The sequence below is a fragment of the Molossus molossus genome, unplaced genomic scaffold (genome assembly GCF_014108415.1).
Source record: "Molossus molossus isolate mMolMol1 unplaced genomic scaffold, mMolMol1.p scaffold_m16_p_6, whole genome shotgun sequence".
Classification (NCBI taxonomy): Eukaryota; Metazoa; Chordata; class Mammalia; order Chiroptera; family Molossidae; genus Molossus; species Molossus molossus.
In genome coordinates this window covers 42,493,488-42,519,223 of record NW_023425399.1, presented here as the reverse complement: position 1 = coordinate 42,519,223, position 25,736 = coordinate 42,493,488, and the positions used below count along the sequence as shown (strand labels likewise).

Here is a 25,736-nt window from a genome sequence, read left to right as displayed (position 1 = left end):
TTTTATGGAAAGTAGTCAAAGGAAAACATTTTATGTGAAGAATCTTCATGGAAGTGCTGTTCAGCATTTCAGATTGATAGAAAATAACTGAGGTGATAGAATAAGGCAGGTGGCGATTGTGAGACCACTGACCTGCCACCGGCCAGGGACACATGGCATCCAGGCACAACCACCTCCTCCAGCCCTGGATTTCTGCTCTGCTTCAGGAGCTGCTAACACCCTGTGACAATTCCCAAAATTTCCAAGTTCAATAAGCACCAGGAAACATAGTCTTCCACAAATAAATCTACTTTTTTCTTTGATAAGTTTCAAACACTTAGATTTAGAAACTACACTGACAATATAAGTAATATAAATATAATATACATAAATCAAATTTGATGTTATTTCTTGGGCTTTTAACAACTAAAAAGGTTTTATAGTTAAAGTTTACTAGCATTTTGGGGAACGCTGGGCAATAGTGGTCTGAATACAAGCTGACCTGAAAAAGGGGGTCTGAATCCCTGAAATTGGACACCCCCCCTTTTTTTTTTTTGCTTTATGTCTAAACTGTGCCCAAGGATCACTCAGCACATTCCTCCCCTGGATTTCATATGGTTGGTTCCCTCTCAACTCAGTGTCTTTACCCAGCACTTGCACTTAAGGTAGCCCCCACCCCAAGAGCATTCTCTACTCCCTGTTTGTAATTGATTTCATTACAATTTCATTTTAATTTTATACTTATTTTTGTATGTTTCTCATTAAAATTCAAGGTCTGTGAGGGTATACATCAGTTCAATGTTGTGCCTACATGCAAGAGCAGACACTCTGTAAATACCTGTCGGATGGAATCAATAGGTCGTGGGTAGGTGAGTGGATAGATGGATGGGCACATAGGTGGAATAGGTGGATAAATGAACAAACAAACAAATTAACAAACGAATGAACTGGGGCTACTGTTAAGTTCACTGACCACAATGAAGTCAGTGCCACAACATGCAGTGAGGATTCAAAGACCTTGCTAAGATGGGCAGTGAGGTAACCATCATGAATGAAGCACTATCTGAAATGAACTTTAAAAGATGGGAAGATGGCAACAGGTAGAGACAGGAAGAATAAACTGAAACACAAAGGAGAAAAAAAATAATAACACATTCAAGAAACAGTAAATAGTCTGCAAAAACTAGTCCTACAACTCTATGTGAAAAGCTTTACTATGAACTTACACCATAAAATATGAACACCTAACAATGTCCCATGTGTGTTTAAATGTAAATGATTAGCTAACTGCCCATGAAGCCTTGACATATAAGCATTTCATTAAATTTCAATTCTCTAAGCAAAGACTTAGGTGTTGATCATCCTGGGTTTTTATTCTAGTCCCATCAATAAGTTGACCAATGAGTAAGGCATTCCATCCATGTCTGGTAACCAAAAAACCAAGAGACTTCTAAATAGCATTTCAACTAAAGTCTTAAAAGGCTACACCACTGCAATCTCACTCAGCCACTGGGGAACCCACTCATTAGGTTCATCTCTTAAGAAGCAAGTTATTCCACTAGCACATGCCTCAATGACACTCAGCAGAGATTCATCATCAGTCACTAATGTACTGAGCTGCTGTTGCTCTATCAGCTTTTCCCTGACACATCTATAATTGTATCGGGAAGGGACCATGCTTTGGGAATATTTTCATCACTGTGTGTATAGGGGGTGGGGTGGTTGAGGGACCAAGGGGCATTGATGAATAAGAACAGCCTCATATGTGACCTCAGTAGTCAAGCCCAGACATTTTAGTTCCTGATAGCTGTAGTACCACAAATTGTAAAATATTTTTAGACATTTCAGCTAAGGGTGGGGGGAGGAGAAGATAGGGTGGTCCAGAGGAGACCAACACCTGGAGCAGATAAAAATGGCAATGTCCAATTTCCTCTGGTCCAGTAGTTCTCAAACATCAGTGTACTTAAGGAGCTCATGAAGAACTGGTTAAAAATATAAATCAGCTACTCTTCTGCCTTCCATATCCAGACATGCCAGAAACTCTGGTTCAGAAAACCTGAAAGGAGGGGGCAGTGCCAAGACTGCATTTTAACATGCACCCTCAGTGACTTGAAGCCAGTGGTCCTCAAACAGCCCTCTGAGGACCATGACCATTAGCCCTGAGTGAGTCAGGTGGAGAGTGAGTATGAAATCCCTGCACACAGCAGCCCCAGCCCAGTAGCACCTTCCAAGAATCAGATGAAAGCCTTAGACCCTCCCAGAAAAAGGCTGGGAGAGACCCATCATAGAAATACACACAAAAACAAATTGGAAGACAAGCCCAGGGCTGTTCATGAACCCCTAAAAGACCACCTGACCTAATTCACACCCCACTTACCCATTCTAACCTTCTCTTAAAGACCAATTTATCAAAAAAAACAAAGCCCTTTAAGCCAGACTGCTCCTAAACTAGGGTATGTTGGCAAAATACCTCTGTGCAGTTAAATGTTTTATCTATTGTCAGTCCTTTTGAAAAAATTATAGGAAGAGCTTCATTTTTTATTTCTATCACTTCCAGATTATTCTTCCCTCTCAGTAATGCAAATGTTTGAACAAGGATGCTCCCTATAAAACACTATTACCCAACGTTTTTCTGCAATTGCCTGAGGCTAGAAAGATCCTAATAAATTAGCTAAAAAGCTGAGGATCCCAAATTTAACTTCTGAGTCTGTATAATTAAATGAATGCTGCGCTCAATGTACAAATCCACAGAGGATAAACTTAACCTCTCTCCTCTGGGAATAAAATAAGATGCTAGTTTATCTTCAGCAGGTCAAGTCAATAAAGTAAGAAGTTTGTTTTTTTAACACATCAACAAATGAGATTAGAAGATTAAAATAGCTTAGAATCTTCCCAAAACACATACATAGGAACAAATAAAGCCCTTAAACCTTAAACACACTAACCCATTAGTGCCCTGAGAGAGTTGTTAAAAGCAAAACAGATGTTTTACTCTAGTTGGAGGTTAAAAATGTTTTACGTGTCAAAGGTAGAAGAGGAGATCATAACTTTTCATTTAACAGTCATATTTCAATAGCAGGGAACAAACTTCAATTTTTTCAATTTTTGAAACATATGCTATGGATTTAGGAAGGTAAAATGAAGGTCAATTGAGTGGTCAATCCATCAGTGGGTCCCCAGGCAGAGAGGCACAGTCATGTACTCTTGGAAAGGTTTCTTTTTAATTCTATGGTGTACCAACTTGGACAATTGTCTATATGGAATCCTATTAAAATGCTGAAATAAAAGTGTTCCGTTGCACCTCCCCCACTAGGAAGAAGCCAGCCTGCTTAGAAACATCCACAAGGATCCCAACCTTTTCTACCAGCCAGATATGCATGCCCCAGGCAGGGTATCCCCCACTGGCAGGACTCAGTACACATCTGGCTGCTGTTGGGCAGAGAGCAAGGGTGGGGGGATGAGGGAGGTCAGGAGCTGACCCAGCCTGCACACCCAGTCCTCTAGAGAGGGTTGTTCTGGAGAGGAAAGTGGGTGTTCACACTGAAAAGAAAACCACAGGTGATTCCCATAGCCCAAGAGGTCTGGCAGGTGCCAGCTCTGCCGTGCTGGGAAGCCCTCTATGCAGCAGGTTGGGTCCCAGGACTCAGTCACCATCATGCCCACCATGACACTGTGACAAAGACAAACAAGGGCAACAGAAATTGTGTAATGAAGAAGCTCTTGGCCCACTTTTGTTTTAGTAACACTTCAATACAAACAGGACTCTCAGTCAATGTGCGTTCAATAAATCAATGCAACAAAATGAACTAAATATCAGAATAAATGACAGGATATAGGGATCATTTTGGCAACCAGAAGCAGCGCATACTCTTACAACAAGTTGGCTCAGGCCATGCAAAAACTGAGATGAAACCAACAGAAATTGGATAACTAGCATCTGGAGTTCAACTCTAAAAGCAGAATGAAAAAGGGAAAACCTACATTAAACAAATGTTCTTCTATGAAGAAATGCAAATTTATGGGCATCAACATAATTCTTCCCTTTATTCAGAATACTTCTCATTAGATCTGTCCCTCAAACTGAAATGTATGGGAATTGTGAGCCCATCTTTGTGCACCTGTGATGGGGCTGCAACCTGTGTTCTAAATCTGTCCATTTCACCTTCTGGATTCCACAACAAGTATCATTGAAAAGGCTGCCCCTGTCACTGGAAGAGCAAAAAAATGAAAGCAAAGTGAGCTCTTTTCCCTACTCCATTATTTACCCCACTTTTTCCTCCCCAATCATACAGAAATCATGAATGTCTCAATCTGGATATTTCATGGTTTCCAGGCATAGTGATGAATGCTTGCTGATAAGACAAGTGTATGAAGAGAAGTATAGGAGAAGTGATGGTGATATTCAAAGGAGCATAAAATTAGAAGCCAGGCACGATTTTTCACTGGTCAGCTTACCCCGGTGATTTGTCAATAACCACATGAGCTAATTCAAAGAGTATCTGAAATTTCATTTCTTCAGCTTCTTCCAGTATTTCAATTTAGGGAGGTTTTGAATTCCAATAAATAAATGAGAAGACAAATAATGAATGGCAACACTATAAACTAGGTGGGCCCTATGCCCAAGGAAGAGCCCCTCAATTATAAAATGCCCCTCCTCATCAGAAAAACCCCCTTGTATTCTCATATACCTGCAAACCCATCCATGTGAGACCCAGGCAACCCTCTCCCTGCCCCCAACTAAAGGGAAAGCATTTAAGATTAAAACAAGGGCAAGAATAAGTTTCTATTATCAGGAATTGCTGACTGGGGTATTGACATCTCCCAATATCTAGTACCCACAGAACTCATATGCTAGCAATCTTTTCTAAGTAATCATCAGGATTCTCCTACCAGAATTGTGTTCTTCCACAAAAATGCAACAGGGGGAACAGCTTCTGTCTGGTGGTTCTGCCACTGCTTCCACGCCCTATTCCCTTTAGAAGTATGTCCTTAAGAGCAAGAATGTAATCTCTTCTTCCAACTTCTGTCAGGATGCACCATGGGACCCACACAGCAGCCTGTTAGTATTCTGGGCACAGAACTGATGCAGCCATGGGAAAACGTGCAGAGACTTCAGTGGCTAGTTCCGAAAACAGATCCAGTTAAAGCAGGCAAACACCTAGTTACCTTAACCAGTCTAGTCTTCACCAGCAGTAGCTGTACCACCCAGAAACAGAGCTCTGGGACTCTTACAAACAAGAACCTACCCCTCTTTGCAGTACCAGCTTGGAAACAACTGAGAATGCCTCCTCTCCTCTGCATCCTTAAAGGTCAGCTAAAACCTCAGTCCCCTGGGAGGCCTATCCAGCTCAGCTGCAACAGAAGTGACACTAGCCTTCTCAGAACTCAGGATATTCACAGATGTCACTGTTCACAGGCCTATGACACAAGATTCCAAAACCAACTATACTCGGGCTCATCTCCTGCGGTGGGCACAGCAGAGAACAAGACTCAGGAAGCTTAAATTTTTGGAGTGGTGTGGACAGATAAGGAGCATGGAAACAAGCAGATAACAGATGGTGCTAAGTGCTGTGACATAAATCATCAGAGCAACATGACAGACTAGCCAGCAGGGGCTTACTTGGAATCAAAGGGTCAGAGCATCTCCTCTGAGGAGGAGACACTGACATTGAGACCAGAGCCCAGAGGTAGGAAAGAGCTCAACCTGTTCTCAGAACAGAGAGGATGCAGGAGTAGGTAAAGAGTAGAGTGAGGACCTGTTGGCTGTAAAGCGGAAAACAGAGAACCACAGAAAGCTGGGCATTCAGACTGTAGCTTTAAGAGCATGACATGATGGGCTGTGGTGTGTCCTAAATTGACATATACCATTCTTTACTTCTCACTGTTACTAACCTTCCAGGTCGATGTTACCCTAAACCTATCCCTGAGAGCAGGTACCATGTCACATCACTTCTTTCTCTTTCTCACAGTGCAGCACAGCACTGTATACACAAAAGATGCTTCATGCATAAATACACACAAACAGTTCATTTGTTCAGATGGTTTAAAGAGGCTACATTTAAAAACTTGCCAAAAGAATCATTCCTCTGTAATGCGTACAGTTTTCACTACTGCAGTAGTTGGATTAAATTGGGAAAATAAAACACTTAGAATTAAAAGCTCAGTTGATGGAAATGCTTGTTTCTATCAAGAATTTGGCTGCAATCCTATCACTAAATGTATATCACCATTTTATTATATCCTCACCCGAGAATGTTGATTGATTTTAGTGAGGAAGGGAGAGAAAGAGAGAGAGAGATGTGAGAGAGAAACATTGATTGGTTGCCTTCCATACACACCCCTACCAGGGACAAAACCTGCAACCTAGGAAAAAAAAAAAAAAAAGAATTTGGCTGCACTCTTCCCACCAACACACAAAAAAACAAATTAGCTATTTGCCCAAAGAAAGTCCCCTTCTTATGAGAATGGAAAGGTAGAGAAAGGCCACCGGCAAAGGCCAGCAGCCACCATCACATGGGCCCCTTCCATGCCTACTTGTCGCCACCCACTGGACAGCCAGAGCATAGAGATCTGTGCAGTTTTCCAGGATCAGAGACTTCCGCTGTCAGTTAAGTGTTACAAATCATTGAAATTGGCATAGGACAAGTCATGCATTTGAGAAAAAAGCTCCTAACTAAAATAAAAGACTTTCTTATCCTAATAAGTTAAGTTAGCATGCCTTATTAAAGGTTTAAAATATTGTGCCTGGACCGGCCACTGTGGCTCAGGGGTTAAACATTGACCTATGCACCAGGGAGTCCATGGTTCGATTTCCAGTCAGGACACATGCCTGAGTAGCAGGCTCAAGCAAGTGGCAGCCAGTTGATGTTTCTATCTCTGTCTTCCTCTCTCTGAAATCTATAAAAACATATTTTTTTTAATGTGCCTAGCCCAGCAGGTGTAGCTCAATGGATTAAGCGTCGTCACCCCATGCACCAAGAGGTCGCCAGTTTGATTCCCAGTCAGCGCACATGCCTGGGTTGAGTGCTCAATCCCCAATCAGGGGCATACAGGAGGCAGGTGAGATGTTTCTATCTCTCTTTCTCCCTCTCCCTTCCTCTCTCTGAAATCAATAAAAATATTTTGTTAATGTTGCCTATTTGGTTTTGCTTTAAGAAGAAAGAAGCCCTGGCCAGATAGCTCAGTTGGTTGGAGTACTGTTCCATACACCAAAACATTGCAAGTTCAATTCCAGGTCAAGGCACATACCTAGGTTTCAGGTTTGATCCCAGGTTTGGCACATATGGGAGGCAACAGATCAATGTTTCTTTCTCACATCGACCCCCTCTTTTTCTCTATCTCTCCTCCTTCCTTTCTCTCTCTCTAAAATTAATAAAAACACATCCTCAGGTGAGGATTTCTTTATAAAAGGGATTAAAGAGGAGGCACTAGTTGAAAGAAGGTTGAAGACCCTAAAGATATGAAGTATTACTCTACCACTTCTGAAAAAATATTTAGAATTAAAAAAAACCTGACCACATTTTTTTCTTCAAATACAATTTAAAAAATGGCAGTGGAGTGAATGGAAGCTACACAGACCGTCTCACAGGACCAAACTGGAATTACAACTAAAACACAGACAAATCAACGGGACAAAGCAACAGAAAAGCAGCTGGCGAGGATCATATAACCAGGGACACTGACAAGATCCAGGTAGGAGTGCGGAGGTGTGAAAGGGGGGCTGGGAGCCCACAGACAGCAGCGCCTTAGCAGTGAGCAGCGCCCTTGGGTTAAACTCCCAAACGACTCTACAGCGCAGAGCCAGGACAGACGCTAAAATAGCCACAGCCACTCACCTTGGGCTCCAGCAGAAGGAGGGCAGACTGAACTGGAACTGTGTGGGGACACTCAGGATTTGGCGGGGGCTCAGAGCTTTTGCTGAGTTCCAGCCACACAGGACAGTGGCCATGTTGCTCCTTCCCAGGGGTCTAGGGAGAGGCAGCAGCCCTCACTTGGAGATTTAACCCTACCCTGTGGGCCACTGAAATGCAAATTGAGGCTCACTTAACAACCAGCATCTGCCCCACACTCAGAAAACCCCCTTATGCTGAGCACCTGAGGGAGTTTTTGTTTTTTGTTTTTTTTTTATCCTCACCCGAGGACATTTTTCCATTTTTTGTTCAGATAGAGTGGGAGGGAGAGAGAGGAAGAGAGAGAGAGAAACATCGATGTGAAGGGACACATCGAGTGGCTGCCACCCGCACGACCAACCAGGGCCGGGGACAAACTGCAACCGAGGTACGTGCCCTTAGCGGGAACCGAACCCGGGTCTCTCTGTACCGCAGGCCAACGCTCCAACCACTGAGTCAAACCGGCCAGGGCGTGAGGAAGTTTTTCATTCAACTGACAACCCAAAACTCTTCAAGTAATTGCTACTGATAGCCTCCAGGCAAAAAAGCTAGAGGATAACTATACCATTTTGGGGCAAGTAACATAATCAGGAAAGTAAGACTTGACAGTGGTGTTTAACGTGGGTTCTCCCTCGCTCATCCAAACCCAGGAGAGGGAGCCAACAACAACAGAACACCAACACCCACAGGGAAAACTTGGCAGGCTCCAAAACCCACTGTGATAGCCAAAATGGTGAAACACAGAAACGAAAGCCAAATGAAAGAACAAGAAACCTCTACCAAAGATTAGATAAATGTGGAGCAGTTAGGAAAGTTAACAGAGCCAGAATTCAGAGCCATGATCTTGAAGAAGCTCAACAGCATGAATAAGGACATAAAAGAGTTGAAAATCAACCAATTGGAAATTAAAAACCACCAAGAAGGAATCAAGAAGTACATATCAGAAATGAAGAACACATTGGAAGATCTAAACAGCAAAGTAGAGGAAGTTGAGGACCGAATCAGTGAATTAGAAGACAGGGTAAAAAAAATCAATCAATCAGAAAACCAAACCAAAAAAAAAAGATTAAAAAACAAGACAGCTTAAGAAAACTGTGGGATAACTGAAAACATAATAATATTCGCATCATAGGAGTCCCCGAAAAAGAAGAAAATGAGCAAGGGTTAGAGAATATATTCAAAAAAATAGTGACAGAAAACTTCTCTAATTTGGTGAAGGAAGAAGGCATTAAAGTTCAAAAAGCACAGAGAGCCCCAAGTAAGAAGAACCCAAACAGGCCCACACCAACACACAAGTAATCAAAATACCAAAAATTAAAGACAAAGAGAATCCTAAAAGCAGCAAGATATAAGGAACAGGTTACCTACAAAGGAACCCCCATAAGGCTATCAGCTGTCTTCTCAAAAGAAACACTACAGGCCAGAAGAGAATGGCATGAAGTAATCAAGGTCATGAAAAACAAGGATCTGAATCCAAGACTACTCTACCCAGCAAGGCTGTCATTCAAAATACAAGGTCAAATAAAGAGCTTCCCATACACACACACACACACACACACACACACACACACACAAAGGCTAAGGGAATACATTACCACCAAACCAGCACTGCAAGAAATGTTAAAATGACTGCTGTAAATACTAGAAGAAATAAGAAGAAAAATATAACCAAACTAAACAAAAATGGCAAGAAATAAGTACATATCAATAATCACCTTAAATGTAAATGGACTCAATGCTCCCATAAAAAGACACAGAGTAGCTGATTGGATAAGAAAGCATGACTCATCTATATGTTGTTTACAAGAGACACACCTCACAACAAAAGACTCACATAGGTTGAAACTGAAGGGATGGAAAAAAAAATCTTCCAAGCAAACAGAAAGCAAAAAAAAGCTGGAGTAGCAATACTCATATCTGATGAAACAGATTTCAAAATGACGTCCATAACTAGAGACAAAGAAGGCCACTACATAATATTGAAAGAATCTATCCAACAAGAAGATACATCCTGGATAAACATATATGCACCCAATATAGGAGCACCAAAATATATCAAAAATCTTCTGGAGGACTTCACAGGACAAATTGACAGCAATACAATCATAGCAGGGGACTTTAACAACCCGTTGACACCACTGGATAGATCCTCTAGAAAAAAAATTAGCAAGAAAACACAGACTCTAAATGAAGCACTAGACCAAATGGATTTAATAGATATCTACAGAGAATTACACCCCAAAACGACAAAATTCACATTCTTCTCAAGTGCACATAGGACATTCTCAAAAAAAGACCATATGATAGGACATAAACTAAATCTCTACAAGTTCAAGAAGAGTGAAATCATATCAAGCATCTTCTCAGGTCACAATGGCATGAAATAAGAAATAAATTGCAACAAGAACACGCAAAGACATTTGAACACATGGAGGCTACATGGCATGTTATTAAACAATGAATGGGTTGGATTTCCAGTCAAGATGGTGGCGTAGGTAAACGCTGTATCGCGTCCTCCCACAACCACATCAAAGTTACAACTAAACTACAGAACAACCATCATTCAAAACCACCTGAAATCAAGCTGAATGAAAGTCCTACAACTACGGAGTTAAAGCAGCAGCCACATGCGGACTGGTGGGAGGGGCGGAGGCGCGAGGGGCGGCGGCGACGCGACAGGCTGGTCCCACACCCAACTGTGGCGGATACAAATCAGGAGGATACCTCGGTGGGGAAGGTCCTCCCTGAGGACTGAAGGGTCCCCGTCCCACACGAGGTGCCCTGCTCAGGGTTTCAGTGCCAGGAAGAGAAGTCCCCATAACTTCTGGCTGGAAAAACCAGCGGGAACTGAGGCTCAGGGAAGCTGAAGCGACTGGAGCCCCAGGCAGCTCCCTAAAGGGCCCGCGCGCAGACTTATCCGACTCTGTCCCTCTAAGCTTGGAGGGAGGCAGCTCAAGGGTCACCAGAGTCATACCGGAAAAAACTGAGCTGTTTGGCACTGGAGCAAGGGCTGGAGAGGGGGCTTTCTCCGGGACAAATGTGCTGTAAGAGGCCTTTGTTCCTTTGGTAAGCCCTTCCCGGGGGCGGCAGACAGAAGCCATATCTGGGACTCCAGCAACCTGGCTCACACTGGTAGCCCCGCCCTGCTGACTCCCTGAGGCCCCGCCCCACACAACTTTCAAGCCCACCCAATCTGTTGCCACTTGCTTAACCATAGGATTGGCCGGTCTTGGATCCTGCTTCAGGTTTTTCCTAAATTCTTTCAAACGAGCAGCATCGGGTCTCAGCGAGCCCCATAACTCTCATTAAGTAATACACAGTAACAAACACAGGGAGGCAGCCAAAATGAGGAGACAAAGAAACAGGTCCCAAATGAAAGAACAGAACAAAACCCCAATAAAAGAACTAAGCGAAATGGAGATAAGCAACCTAACAAATACTGAGTTCAAAACACTGCTTATAAGGATGCTCAATGAACTTAGTGAGAACCTCAGTGAACTTAGGGAGGGCCTCAAGAGCATAAAAAAGGACCAGTCAGAAATCATGGATACACAGTTAGAATTGAAGGAGGCATTAACTGAAATAAAGAATAATTTACACAGATTCAATAATAGAGTACGTAAATCCAAGGAGCAAACCATCGATTTGGAATATAAGGAAGCAAAAAATGCCCAATCAGAACAGCAAAAAGAAAAAAGAATCCAAAAAAATGAGGATAGTGTAAGGAGCCTCTGGGACAACTTCAAGCGTGCCAACATTCGCATCTTGGGGGTGCCCGAAGGAGAAGAGAGAACAAGAAATCAAAAACCTGTTTGAAACAATAATGGCAGAAAACATTCCTAACTTGGTGAAGGAAACAGACATACAAGTCCAGGAAGCACAGAGAGTCCCAAACAAGATGAACCCCAAGTGGCACACACCAAGACACATCATCATCAAAATGCAAAAGGTTCAAGACAAAGAGAGAATCTTAAAAGCAGCAAGACAAAGGCAGCTAGTTACCTACAAGGGAGTTCCCATTAGGCTGTCAGCTGATTTCTCAAAAGAAACTTTGCAGGCCAGAAGGGAGTGGCAAGAAATATTCAGAGTGATGAAAACCAAGAACCTACAACCAAAATTACTCTATCCTGCAAAGCTGTCATTTAGAATCGATGGCCATATAAAGACTTTCCCAGACAAGAAAAAGTTAAAGGAGTTCATCACCACCAAACCATTATTATATGAAATGATGAAGGGTCTTTTTGAAAAAAAAGATAAAATGCATAAACAAACAAAATGGCAATGAATACATATCTATCGACAATGGTATCTACAAACAAAATGAACAGGTAGAACAGAAACATTCTCATAGATACAGAGAACATTTTGTTGGTTGCCAGTTGGGAGAGGGGTTGGGGGAATGGGTGAAAAAGGTGAAGGGATTAAGAAGCACAAATTCATTGCTAGACTGACAAACCTCAAAGGGAAAGGGGTTGGGGGGGGTGGCAAGAAATAAACCAAAGAACTTATATGCATAACCAATGGACACAGACAATAGTGTGGGAAAAGGTGGGAGGGGGGCGTGAATGGGGAGGAGGGGGTCAATGGGGGAAAAATGTGGAACATCTGTAATACATTTTACATCCAACAATAAAGATTTGAAAAAAAAAAAAACAATGAATGGGTTACCATGGAGATCAAGGAAGAAATTAAAAACTTCCTGGAAACCAATGAAAATGAACACACAACACAAAATCTATGGGATACAGCAAAAGCAGTTCTGATAGGAAGTTCATAGCACTACAGGCCTACCTCAAGAAACAAGAAAAATTTCTAGTTGACTGTCTAACCTCACAACTTAAAGAATTAGAAAGCAAACAAAAAGAAAACCCCAGAGCAAGTAGAAGGAAAGAAATGGTAAAGATCAGAGCAGAAATAAATGACATAGAGACCAAAAACACAATTCAAAGGATCAAGGAAACAAGGAACTGGTTTTTCGAAAAGATAAACAAGATTAATGGACCCTTACATAGACTCCCCAAGAAACAAAGAGAGAGAAACCAAATACACAAAATCAGAAATGAAAGAGGAGAATTAATAACTGACACCACAGAAATACAAAAGATTATTAACAGCTACTATGAACAATTATATGGCAGCAAATTCAACAATCTAAGTGAAATGGACAAATTTCTAGAAACATACAGTCTCCCAAAACTGGACCAGGAAGAGATAGCAAACTTGAACAGACCAATAGCACCTAAGGAAATTGAAGAGGTAATTAAGACTCTCCCAGCAAACAAAAACCCAGGCCCGGATGGCTTCACAGGGGAGTTTTACCGAACATTCAAAAAGTAACTACCACCCATTCTCCTCAAAATATTTCAAAAAATTCAAGAAGAAGGAAGACTTCCAAACTCCTTCTATGAGGCCAGCATAATTCTAATTCCAAAACCAGAAAAAAACACTACAAAGAAAGAAAACTACAGGCCAATATGCCTGATGAACATAGACGCCAAAATTCTGAACAAAATACTAGCAAATCGGATCCAGCAATACACCAAAAAAATTATTCACCATGACCAAGTGGGATTCATCCCAGGGATGCAAGGCTGGTATAGTATTCACAAATCAATAAATGTGATACAACACATAAACAAAATGAAGAATAAAAACCACTTGATCACATTGATAGATGCTGAAAAAGCATTCGACAAAATCCTGCATCCATTTCTGATAAAAACACTCAGCAATGTGGGAATAGAGGGATCATATCTCGACATAATAAAGGCCATATATGAAAGACCTACAGCCAACATCATTCTCAATGGGCAGAAACTAAAAACATTTTCCTTAAGAACAGGAACAAGACAGGAATGCCACTTTCACTACTCGTATTTAACATAGTACTGGAAGTCTTAGCCACAGCAATCAGACATGAAGAAAAAATAAAAGGCATCCAAATTGGAAAGGAGGGAGTGAAATTGTCATTACTTGCTGATGACATGATATTATACATAGAAAACCCTAAAGACTCCATCAAAAATCTACTAGAGTTAATAAATGAATTTGTCAAAGTAGCAGGATACAAAATTAATGTCAAGAAATCATCGGCATTTTATACACCAATGATGAACTCACAGAAAGAGAAACTGAAAAAACAATCCCATTTACCATCACGGCAAAAAAATTAAGATACCTAGGAATAAACTTAACCAAAGAAGTAAAGGACCTATTTGCAGAAAACTACAGTACATTGAAAAAAGAAATAGAAGAAGATATAAAAAAGTGGAAGCACATACCTTGTTCATGAATTGGAAGAATTAACATCATTAAAATGTCCATATTACCCACGGCAATGTATAGATTCAATGCACTCCCCATGAAAATACCAATGACATACTTCACAAAACTAGAACAAATACTTCAAAAGTTCATATGGAACCAAAAAAGACCTTGAATAGCCACAGCAATCTTGAAAAAGAAGGACAAAGCAGGTAGGATCACAATACCAGATATAAGGTTATACTACAAAGCCACTATAATCAAAACAGTGTGGTACTGGCACAAGAACAAACATATACACCAGTGAAACAGAACAGAGAACCCAGAAATGGACCCAAGGCAATATGCTCAATTAATATTTGACAAAGGTGGCAAGAGCATACAGTGGAGTAAAGACAGCCTCTTTAATAAATGGTGTTGGGAAAATTGGACAGCTACATGCAAAAAAAATGAAACTAGACCATCAAATTACACCATACACAGAAATAAACTCAAAATGGATAAAAGACTTAAATGTGACCCCATGAATCCATAAAAATTCTAGAAGAAAATGTAGGCAACAGAATTTTCACTGAAACAGTACCTGAGGCAACAGAAACAAAGGAGAAAATGAACACATGGGACTACATCAAACTCAAAAGTTTCTGCACAGCAAAAGAAACAACCATCAAAATGGAAAGGCAACCCACTGTATGGGAGAACATCATTGTCAATGATACATCAGATAAGGGGTTAATTTCCAAAATATATAGAGTACTCATACAACTCAACAAAAGGAAGACAAAGAACCCAATTAAAAAATGGGCAGAGGAGCTGAATAGACACCTCTCCAAACAGGACATACAAATGGCCAAGAGACATATGAAGAAATGCTCAACATCACTAATCATCAGAGAGATCCAAATTAAAACAACAATGAGGTATCACCTCACACCTGTCAGAATGGCTGCCATCAACAAATCATCAAAGAACAAGTGTTGGCGAGGGTGTGGAGAAAAGGGGACTCTAGTACACCACTGGTGGGAATGCAAACTGGTGCAGCCACTATGAAAACAATATGGTGTTACCTCAAAAAATTAAAAATGGAACTTCCATTTGACCCAGTGATCCCACTTCTAGGAATATACCCTAAGAAGCCTGAAACACCAATCAGAAAGAATATATGTACCCCCATTTTTGTAGCAGCACTATTTACAATAGCTAAGATCTGGAAACAGCCCAAGTGTCCATCAGTAGACAAATGGATTAAAAAGCTTTGGTACATATACACAATGAAGTACTATGCAGTTGTAAGAAAGAAAGATCTCTTATCCTTTGAGACGACATGGAGAGACCTGGAGAATAGATCCTAAGAATATTATCCTAAGTGAAACAAGCCAAGCATAAAAAGACAAATACCACATGATCTCACTTATTTATGGAATATAATGATCATAACAGTCTGAGGAATAGGGTAAACCCAGAAACATGGAAGTAGGGTACAGATTGACAACCCTCAGAAGAGGGGGTGATGGGGGAGGGAAGATATAAACCACAGAACTTATATTCATGTATGCATAACCAATACACATGGATAACAAAGCTGGGGACGTGGCGGGGGCAGATAGGGAGGAGGGTGTCAATGGGGTAAAAAAGGAGAAACATCTGTAACAAAAATAAAATTAAAAGAAACCACCATGAAAGTGAAGAGGAAACCCACTGTCTGAGAGAATATGTTTGCCAATGATACGTCAAATAAGGGGTTATTATCCAAAATATATAGAGTACTCATACAACTCAACAAAAGGAAGACAATTCAATTAAAAATGGGCAGAGGACCTGAACAGACACTTATCCAAACAAGACATACAAATGGCCAGGAGACATATGAAAAAATGCTCAAAGTCACTTATCATCAGAGAGATGCTAATTGAAATGACAATGAGGTATCACCGCAAACCTGCCAGAATGGCTACTGTCAATAAAGTGCTGGTGAGGGTGTGGAGAAAAGGGAAGCCTAGTACACTGTTGGTGAAATTGCAGACTGCTACAGCAACTATGGAAAACTGCATGGAATTTCCTCAAAAAATTAAAAATTGATCTGCCATTTGACCAGTGATCCCACGCCTAGGAATATTTCCTCAGCATCCCACAACACCAATCAGAAAAAATATACACATCCTTAAGTTCATAAGAGCGCTATTCACAATAGCTAAGATCTGGAAACAGTCCAAGTGCCCATCAATAGATGAGAGGATAAAAAAGTTGGGTAGTATATTTACACAATAGAATACTATGCAGCTGTAAAAAATAAAGACCTATTACTCTTTGGGACAGCATGGAGGGACCTGGAGAGTATTATGGTAAGAGAAATAAATCAGTCAGAGAAAGACAAATATCACATGATCTCACTTATATGTAGAATCTAATGAATAAAATAAATTGATGAATAAAATAGAAACAGAGGTATGGAAACATGGAACAGACTGACAAACCTCAGAGAAAAGAGGGGTGGGGGGGTGGAGAGAGATTAACAAAGAATTTACATGCATATATGCATTACCCATGGACACAGACTATAGGGCGGTGAAGGCCTGGGCGAGATGGGAACCGGGAGGAGAGGAGCAATGGGGAAAAAAAGGGGGAGGACATCTGTAACACTCTGAACAATACTTAAAAATAAATAAATAAATTTTAAAATAAAGTAAATAAAAATAAAAGACAATTCACAGAAAAGAAAAAAAATACAATTAAAGTACAATAATAAATCAAAACTACAGAATAATGAACAAATACAATCACAGGGAGTCGGCAGAGGTAAAAGGAAAACTGGGAGTGAACAGTGTCCTGGAAAACAAGGTTCAAGACGGTTTCCAGGGGCAAGACAAAAACAGTCACAAGAGCTGCTGAGTGATCAAGTCAGGTAGGCCTTCAGCCCACAGTCCTGAAATGAAGCAACATGGAGGTCACTGTGGACCTGGGTGAGAGTCTCTGTAGATTAGAGTAGTGTACCGAAAAGGCAGCAAGAAGGGAGAGAATGGGGGTATTTCTCAATTGGAGATCCCCAGGAATATTTTTAAGCCAATGGGATTAAGACAAATGAGTGAAAGAGAAAGACTGACTTGACAAGAGGACCAAGGGCTTAGTGGAGGCTGCTAAGAAGGTAAAGGGAGGAGAGGAAGAGTGGAAAGGGCGGAGAGGGCTCCACAGGTGTACAACCTGTGCAATCACACAGGCAGGGCCCCCATTCAGAAGGCCCCACCCTTGGTTTAATACTCTGTTGTCACCATCTTGAAATTCTTTAAACTTTCTGAACAAGGGGCCCCTCATTTTCACTTTGCACTGAGCCTCACAAATTATGTACTGGTCCAGGTGGGGAAGTTGGCCTCAGCACCAAGAAGGACAGCTCGGCTATCAGGGCAGGAAGAAGGAATGGAGAAGCAGAATTAGTGCCATCCAATAGCTTCTTTCTCAGTGAAGCAGAAAAAGAGTCATCTGCTATGAATGAGCAAGAAGGCAAGACAAAGGGAGAGAGGTGGAAACTTCACTATAGAGTGGAGAAATCTGGTAGACTCCACCTTTTCCAAGTAATCAAGGTTCACTTATAATAAGATAATTCAAGATCATGTACTTCCTCATATGACACACTAAAATGGGCACAAGATCACTTTTGTTCTATTTGCTATTTCTGTCAAAGTACATAACTTCAATGCAATCACAGAAAACCCAAACTGAGATGCATGCCACAAAACAGCAGACTGGTAGTCTTGAAAAGTGTCAAGGTCATGAAAGAAAAGGAAAGACAGAGGAACTGCCACAGATCGGAGAAGATTAATTGGATACAATGTGTGATTATCCTGAAACAGAAAAAAGATAGTAGAAAAAAACTAGTAAAATTTAAATACGGTTTGTCATGTAGTTAACAGTATTGTATTACTATTAACTTCAATGTTTTAATCAGTGTACTATGATTATGAAAGACAAAAAATTTGGGGATGCTAGGTAAATGGTGTATGCAAATTCTGACTCCTTTATAACTTTTCTGTAAGACTCAAATTAGTTCAATATTAAATTTTCATGTGAATGTTTTATTTGTGATCTCTTTAATGTTATAAGTAATTCCAATAAGCTCAATGATCATCTTTGAAGTCTAACACTACTGCATCAGACATGTTCTTGCTTCTCTATCAATCCAAAGAATCAATAACAAAAAAGAAAGGTTATATTCCCTGTAAAAATTATAACTTTGAGCATGTCATAGAGCTTTAAGTTTATATAATGCTTCCCTACAACTACTGCATCGCTCTGCTTCACAGCATCTTAGCGAGGGAGGGAGGCAGAAACAGAAATGTCCCTTCAGTTCTCACTCCTCTGCCTGTCCCCTTCCTTATGTCTGGAAGGCTATTAAGTGGGTATGTTAATTAAAGCCTTTAGAAGTGTGGAGCATCTATGAGAGAACAACACAGGTTATAAGGACTATCAACAGTTCCTTTCTCAATTTAATTTTAATTTTTTCTGAAAACTTGAAGAGTTGTCAGCAAATCCAGATCAGATATTGCCTTATAAAAATAAGGTTTTACAAAGAAACTCTAGTGACACATCTGCTTACACCTGGAATAAAAACCATCCCAGGTAACCATTTTGAATGGGTGAACCTGAACCTGCCAGCCAGGAGCCAAGGGGAGTTGTGCTGCTACACTGCTGCCACCCAGTGGCGTGTGGGTGCAAAGCACCTCACCAGAAGAGGAGGCCAGAGGAAGAACTGGTCTCTCTGCAAAGGGCATTTTCTCTGGAATCCAAAGTCAGGAGGCAAGGCAGAAGTGTTGTCTCTGCCGGCCGCAGCACTAAGGAGGTAAGGTATAAATAGATGAGAAGGAATGTATTAAAATAAATACTGCAATGAAGAGTTTTGTCTACCACAGACTGAAACCCAGGAAACAGACCCTGACAACAGACTTACCTGCTTTGGATCAGAGGTAGCAGCACCAGGAACTGGGGATTCCAGTTCTATGGTCACAGGCCCATCGTTCTGAATGTGGACTTGCATGTAGGCACCAAACTTACCATCTGAAAGAACAATTCAAACAGTTACAAGAGATGGAGATTACCAGATTGCCCCATCTAAAAAGCACACCTATATCAGTGTAGTCAGAAACCTGGGGAGCAGGAATGATCCACCCCACCAGTAGTGAGGGAAATATGAAATTGAACATCAGAGGTGCTGCCACACACCCTACAGACTTGGCAAGAATGAGAAGTCCTGCTAACACTAAGGATGGGGGAAATGTGGGTTAAAATGACTAAAATAGGAGAGTCAATTCGTGTAACCACTTGGGAGGGCATTTTGGTGCTGTACCCAGTAAAGTTCAAGTTGAACAAACCCTACAATCTTGGAATTCTACTTTGGTGAGACTACTCTAGAAACTCTTAAACAAAAGGAAACATTCAAAGGTTCATTCTGGCGGTGTTTACAATAGAAAAAGTGGGCACAATCTGACTATCCCCTCAGTGGGGAAATGAATGTATATACACTACCTTAATTCCTCAATAGAATACTGTAAGGCTGCCACATCTATAAACATGACAAATATCAACATCACAGTGCAATCTTTAAAAACTAACTTGTAAAAAGGACACATCATTTTATCATTTATATGATATTTTTAAACATCAAAATAAGTTATATTATTTATGGATATATATGTGAGTGTGTACACGTGCACATGTGTGTGTGTATCAAAAAAGCATAGATAGGAAAGAAATGCAAACACAGGATAGTAACAACATTCATACTGAAGAGAAGGCAGGAGGTGGTGAGATTTGAAAGAGATCTGAAATAAATGTGACCAACTGGGTAGTGAGTACACTTTCATAATATTTAAATAATTTAAATCTAAAGGAAAAGAAAGTTTAGGAGGCTCCCACAAAATAATCTCATAAATAGCCCTGTCACTGGCCCACCGGCCCACTTGGTGTAAAATAGGAAGAAGGTCCTGCTCCCTCACGATGGGGTCAAAAGGCCAGTCAACCTACAGATGGCAACTCAGGGCAGAAAACAGGACACACCTCACTCCTCACAGGACAGGACTACCCAGAGCCAAGGGCCACTCATCTCTTCTGCACACATTCCCTCCTCACCCTACTGAGGCAGCAGAATGATGCTGTTCCCAGGAAATGCACTGTCAAACTAGCCCCAGGCTTCCACAAAAGGAGTACCTCTGTATGTCCTATTCCCAACTTTCTGTTTTAACACCCAAACCCACTCAATTGTATCTGATCAATCCCCAAAGGCTGACTTAGATTTATAAAAAAAAAAACGAAGAATATGCTTTGAGAGATGATGTCATAGGGAAATCCGAATGTCAACTCCATCCATCCAAGGACCTCTGTTAAGCACTAGGCCTAAACACTGCTGATGATCCTTACAGTAAGGAACACACTGTTTTTGACAAGTAGGAAGGGTTATTTGCATACCATCTCTGATTAATCCAAAATTATGAAAGATGGGTCTACAGAGCAAAGTTAGTATGAGTCCTCAGAAACTGAGAACCACCAAGAACTCTTCTGCTCCCACCCACTATTAAGAAGCAAAGAGAGCATATGAGATCAAGTCTACATTTAAGAATCACTCACCGCTTTTCACTCACAGCAACTGTGCCAGGCACAGTGCTAGAGACCAAAGACCTGGCTCAAAGGCACAGACAGCCTAACGCTCATGAACTCTGGGGTCTAGTGTGAAGAAAAAATGGACACATTGTGATAAAGAGAAAGTACCACACACAAACCATGAGAAGTTCTGGCCCTGAGACCAGAGAAGGGTCAGAGTCCCTACCTTGGCGGATGAGAAGGGAATCAGAAAGGCTTCTCAGATGAGCCTACATAGGGTCCAACACTTGGAAGGGCAACCAAGACTCAGGCTGGCAGACAGAACAGGCCCAGCCCCTAACTAAATCTGGGGCCTTGAGCAAATTTCTTAACCTCCCAATGGTTCAATTTCTCACCTGCATCATAGGGATACTAACAAGAGGAAATGTAAATGAGACCACGCATGGAAGTGCGTGGGACAGTGGCTAGGACATGGTGTGTGCAAAATCAGTGTTCACCCTTATTACGAAAAGTCATGCTCTCTAAGAGGCTCCACACAACCAGAGCAACGCTTCCCAAACTGTCCTGCAAGTATTCCTTGAATAAAGAATGCCAGTCATATACTTCTGAAAACCACGCTTGTTTGAACTCCTCCTTCTAGGATCATGACGTATAGCAGCATGTAACAGTGTCTCAAAATACACTTGAAAAACCTATTTAGTTTCTTTGTTCTGGTAGTTACCAAACCCCCCATGGCAGGGAGCCCTTATTTCATAGAAAACATCCTTTATAATGTCAATGACCCTCCTTGCAGGGCCCAAGGAAGAGACAAACAGGGAACGAATACAGCCCAGGGCAGGCCAACCAGAGGCCTGGAGTGGCTTTGCTCTCAGGTCCTGGGGTCCCTCAGACACCAGACCCACCACAGCATGAGATGACTTCTGTGATCCTCTTCTATCACCACCACAACTGCAGTTTTCGCCGCTGATTCTTCCCCAGCTGGTATCACTCCTTCAAATGATCCTTAACCTCATGTAGAACCTCAGGAAAATGCACACCAACTATTGGTTTCTTCAGAGCACACACAGTAGTATTGAAAACTGTATTAAACATACCCATGCTGCCCTGGCTGGTTTGGCTCAGTGGTTAGAGCGTCGGCCTGCAGTCCAGAGAGACCCGGGTTCGGTTCCCGCTAAGGGCATGTACCTCAGTTGCAGTTTGTCCCCAGCGCTGGTTGGGTTGTGCGGGTGGCAACCACTTGATGAGTCCCTTTCACGTCGATGTTTCTCTCTCTCTCTCTTCCTCTCTCTCCCTCCTGCTCTGTCTGAACAAAAAATAAATAAAATAAAATAATGTCCTCGGGTGAGGATAAAAAAATAAAAAAAAATACCCATGCTGTTCTCCATTTTTATAGGCAAGTTTAATCTAGTTCCTACCAAGTAGCCAAATGTGCTCAAATAATGGTGACTTTCCGTGACCTCCTATCAGGTTAGAACGGCGGTTAACTACAGAGCTTTTGTTTAATCTATGTCAGAGAACTAAAAAGACATCAGCTGGGAAGGAAATCATGTGTTCAACTGCATGCTAAAATTATGGCTACAATTAGTAGCAAATATCAGCCCCTGCACTCCTGAGGGAAGCTGATGGTAGACTCAGGAGGAAAAGAATTATTTCCGACCTTGAATTCCTGTTGCCAGGATAAACAGCATATGCTTCCATGTTGATCATTCCAAAGAAAGAAATTTATTTCCTTTTCCTGTTTCTCTTCCTTTAGGAACAGAGCTATTATCTGAATCTCCATTTGTACAGACAATAAATCCAAAGACAGGTTTCAAGAGGTCTTAAAATGGTAACATTTTTTTTCCAGTCCAGATCAAAGAGTAAAGCCCCCAAGAAAAACTATATTGGCCAGGGAAAATATAAATGTTTGTTTAAAATAATCTTAAAAGACAAAAACATATCTACAAAACTACATCTGGGCTCTGATGGTGATATAATCAAGGTGTTCTTAGAAATACAAGCCCAGGATTCTGTGTGGAGCTGGAGAAGAAGCACATGTCAGACCCATTCGTGCCACCTTCCAAGCAGGTCAACCCCAATGGCCAAACTTGCTGTGTCCTGGTATCCAGCACAGCTGCCCAAGGCCACAACCCCAAGCCAGGGCAATCCTTTTACTTGTGAAGGCTGACATCCCATCCCTTTGAACAATGCTTCATTGACTGTGACCACCCTCAGGAAGCCCTGCCCTGCCTTTCATGCCATTTGATCTAGGATGACAGAATGACAGTCATCCTGGGAGGTGACATGCATGAGGGTACACCTGAGTTATACAACCAGGACAGTACACTACTGTCACTACTGTCCATGGTAGTATATGGGCAAATAAAGGGGGGGGGGGGACACTAAAAAAACATGCTATTGAAGAAAAATTGGGAGAATAAAAGGCCCATGTTCTTGATCACAGCTGGCCCTGCCCAGCTATGACCAGGCTGGGGCTCGGCCTACCTCTGGGGACCATACCTGGACACCAGTACTGAACAAAGCCTCAGGCCAGCCCCAGCACACCCCAACGGCAGCCCCCTCTGGCTTCAAAGCAGCATCCTCACCACCCAGGCTTCCCCTTTGTTCCACTTCAACCTGTTCAGAGCTTGGGCAGGTGAGGAAGAGAGTGTTACTAACAGAGAACCCAACATCGGATATACAGTCTGGGAACCAAGAAATCAAGCAAATGTGTGCAAGTGGGGTAGGGGGCTCAAAATAAACACATGGCAATGCTAGGGCCATGCAGCTGGAGGAGTCTAGTCTAGACACACAGGCCTGCATCACACCTGGAGCCCATGAAAGTATGACCCTGTCAGTCTGTGAGCATAATGGCAGCACTGTACACGAGCACATAGCAGCCTCAATAGAAGCAGAGCGCTCCCCAGAGGGCTCAGCTGATGCGCAGCACCATCACTGGGATAAGGAGTCGAGATAGCAGCCAACACAGCTCAAGAGGGCCTGAAGAGCAGAGGCAAGGACTCTGGGAATCAGCAGAGACTAGCAGCTCAAGTAATGGCACTTCCCAAGTGACTTGGCTGGAAATATTAAGTTGTTAGAAAAAGGGAACATTACAAGCCCTTTAGGCCCCTGATAGATGAGTTTCTAAAAGGGCCAGGCCCAGGTGGGCAACATTAGAACCACTGTCCAATTCCATCCACATTCAGGACCATGGAGGGGACTGGAAAGGCGATCCCAGGACCCTTGGGGCTTCGTCCCAGGCTCAAGTCGCCCTTATCGGTGGTCTCTGCTTGGCTCTGCAGCAGTTCAGTTCAGTCCACTCAAGGGAGATGCCTCTTCTTGGCAGTAAACATCTCAGGCCTGGGACTCTGTGGCAAGAAGCACTGGGGATAAACTCTGTGGCTGAGGACAGACAGTGCCTACTCACAGGAGAGTGCCTACTTTCACCAAATGAGGCTACCCAACCTCCACCCAAAGAGGGCTGCCAACTAACATTAACATGGTAAATGTCTAGGATCAAAATTAACCCCTCACTGGGAGGTTAAATACTCATCCGAGCTGAAATTCTGAGGTCACGGATTTGGTGCAGCCCTTCTTGCACAAGGAGGCTGGAGGCAAGGTTTTCTCTGACCAGCTTTACTTAGACACCTCAGCCTCTGCTAAGTCCTTGCTGTCATTCTGCCTGGGATAACTGCATCAAAGGCTACCCGGTCTCATCACTGAGGTGTGAGTGAGCACGGGCAGGGACAATGCTTGTTTGACGTCTCAAAGGACCTACATGGACCCCTGTGTGAAACAGCTAACTCCATTGGGCAAGAACACCCTTTTGCCAACAGCAGCAGAATAAGGAAGGAGGGTAGTTTCAAAACTCATCAGGACATTTGATTTCAAACTTTAATTCCTTTGGACTTGAAAGTCTTTGTACTTGAGTAGGACACAGAATTTGAACTTGACTTGTAACTTTCCCCTGGAACTGTGATAACAGAAGAGGGCTTACATTTGAATTCCATACATCTCCATGCTGATGGCATTTTATTATAAGTTTCTTATGTATTTTATTATTGGAGTATATTAATGTCATCAATTAGCCTTGAAGAATCTCTGGTGTGCTGGGCTAGGCAATGTTCTTGGGCAGAGTTTGGGACACAGACTAGGGAACAAGTCTTTACCTTGAGAGCACAGTGACCTTGAAGGTGCTTCTACAGCAAGGTTATGACCCAGTTCAGAGCCTCAAGGGAAAAAAGACAGACAGCAGGAGCAACTTCAAAAATTTCAAAGGTGGAGGTGATAGGAGATGTTGGCAGTAGGTGGAAGTTATACTCACCTCCTCCCAGCCCCAAACTATAATTACAACTAAAATACAGAACAAGCAGCTTGAATAACCAACTGAAGACTAGCTGAACAGTCTTACAATCAAGAATTTAGAGAACAAGCCACATCCACCCTGGTAGGAAGGGCGGAGACAAGAAAAGGGCTGGCCCCGCACCCATGTTCAATGGCTCAGAATCCAGAAGGAGGGACTTCCGGCCAAAATGGTGGCGTAGGTAAACGCTGTATCGCATCCTCCCACAACCACATCAAAGTTATAACTAAACTACAGAACAACCATCATTCAAAACTGCCTGAAATCAAGCTGAATGGAAGTCCTAGAACTATGGAATTAAAGCAGCAACCACATCCAGACTGGTAGGAGGGGCGGCGGCGCAACAGGCTGGTCCCACACCCACATGTGGCGGATACCTCGGCTGGGAAGGTCCTTTCTGAGGACTGAGGGATCCCCGTCCCACACCAGGTGCCCCCCTCAGGGTTCCAGTGCCAGGAAGAGATGTCCCCATAACTTCTGGCTGGAAAAACCAGCGGGAACTGAGGTTCAGGGAAGCTGAAGCAGCTGGAGCCCCAGGCAGCTCCTTAAAGGGCCCACACAGGAACTTACCAGACTCTCTCTCTCTAAGCTTGGAGGGAGGCAGCTCAAGGGACGCCAGAGACACACAGGGAAGAACTGAGCTGTTTGGCACTGGAGCGAGGGCTGGAGAGGGGGCT

General features: G+C 42.3%; 1 protein-coding gene across 2 annotated transcripts in view; it reads right to left on the bottom strand.

Annotated features, from left to right (window-relative positions):
- Positions 1-25,736, bottom strand: part of DTD1 (D-aminoacyl-tRNA deacylase 1) — a 237,654-nt gene that overhangs the window by 171,514 nt on the left and 40,404 nt on the right. The window contains exons 4-5 of one of the 2 annotated variants that reach the window (XM_036245665.1): positions 19,072-19,178; positions 18,779-18,955 (exon numbers count right to left, since the gene is read on the bottom strand). In XM_036245665.1, coding sequence (XP_036101558.1) covers positions 18,914-18,955; positions 19,072-19,178 — 149 coding nt within the window. In that variant the 3' untranslated portion in view covers positions 18,779-18,913. Of the gene's footprint in view, positions 1-18,778; positions 18,956-19,071; positions 19,179-25,736 lie in introns of those variants that run through there. The other variant, XM_036245664.1, reaches the window with a different exon arrangement.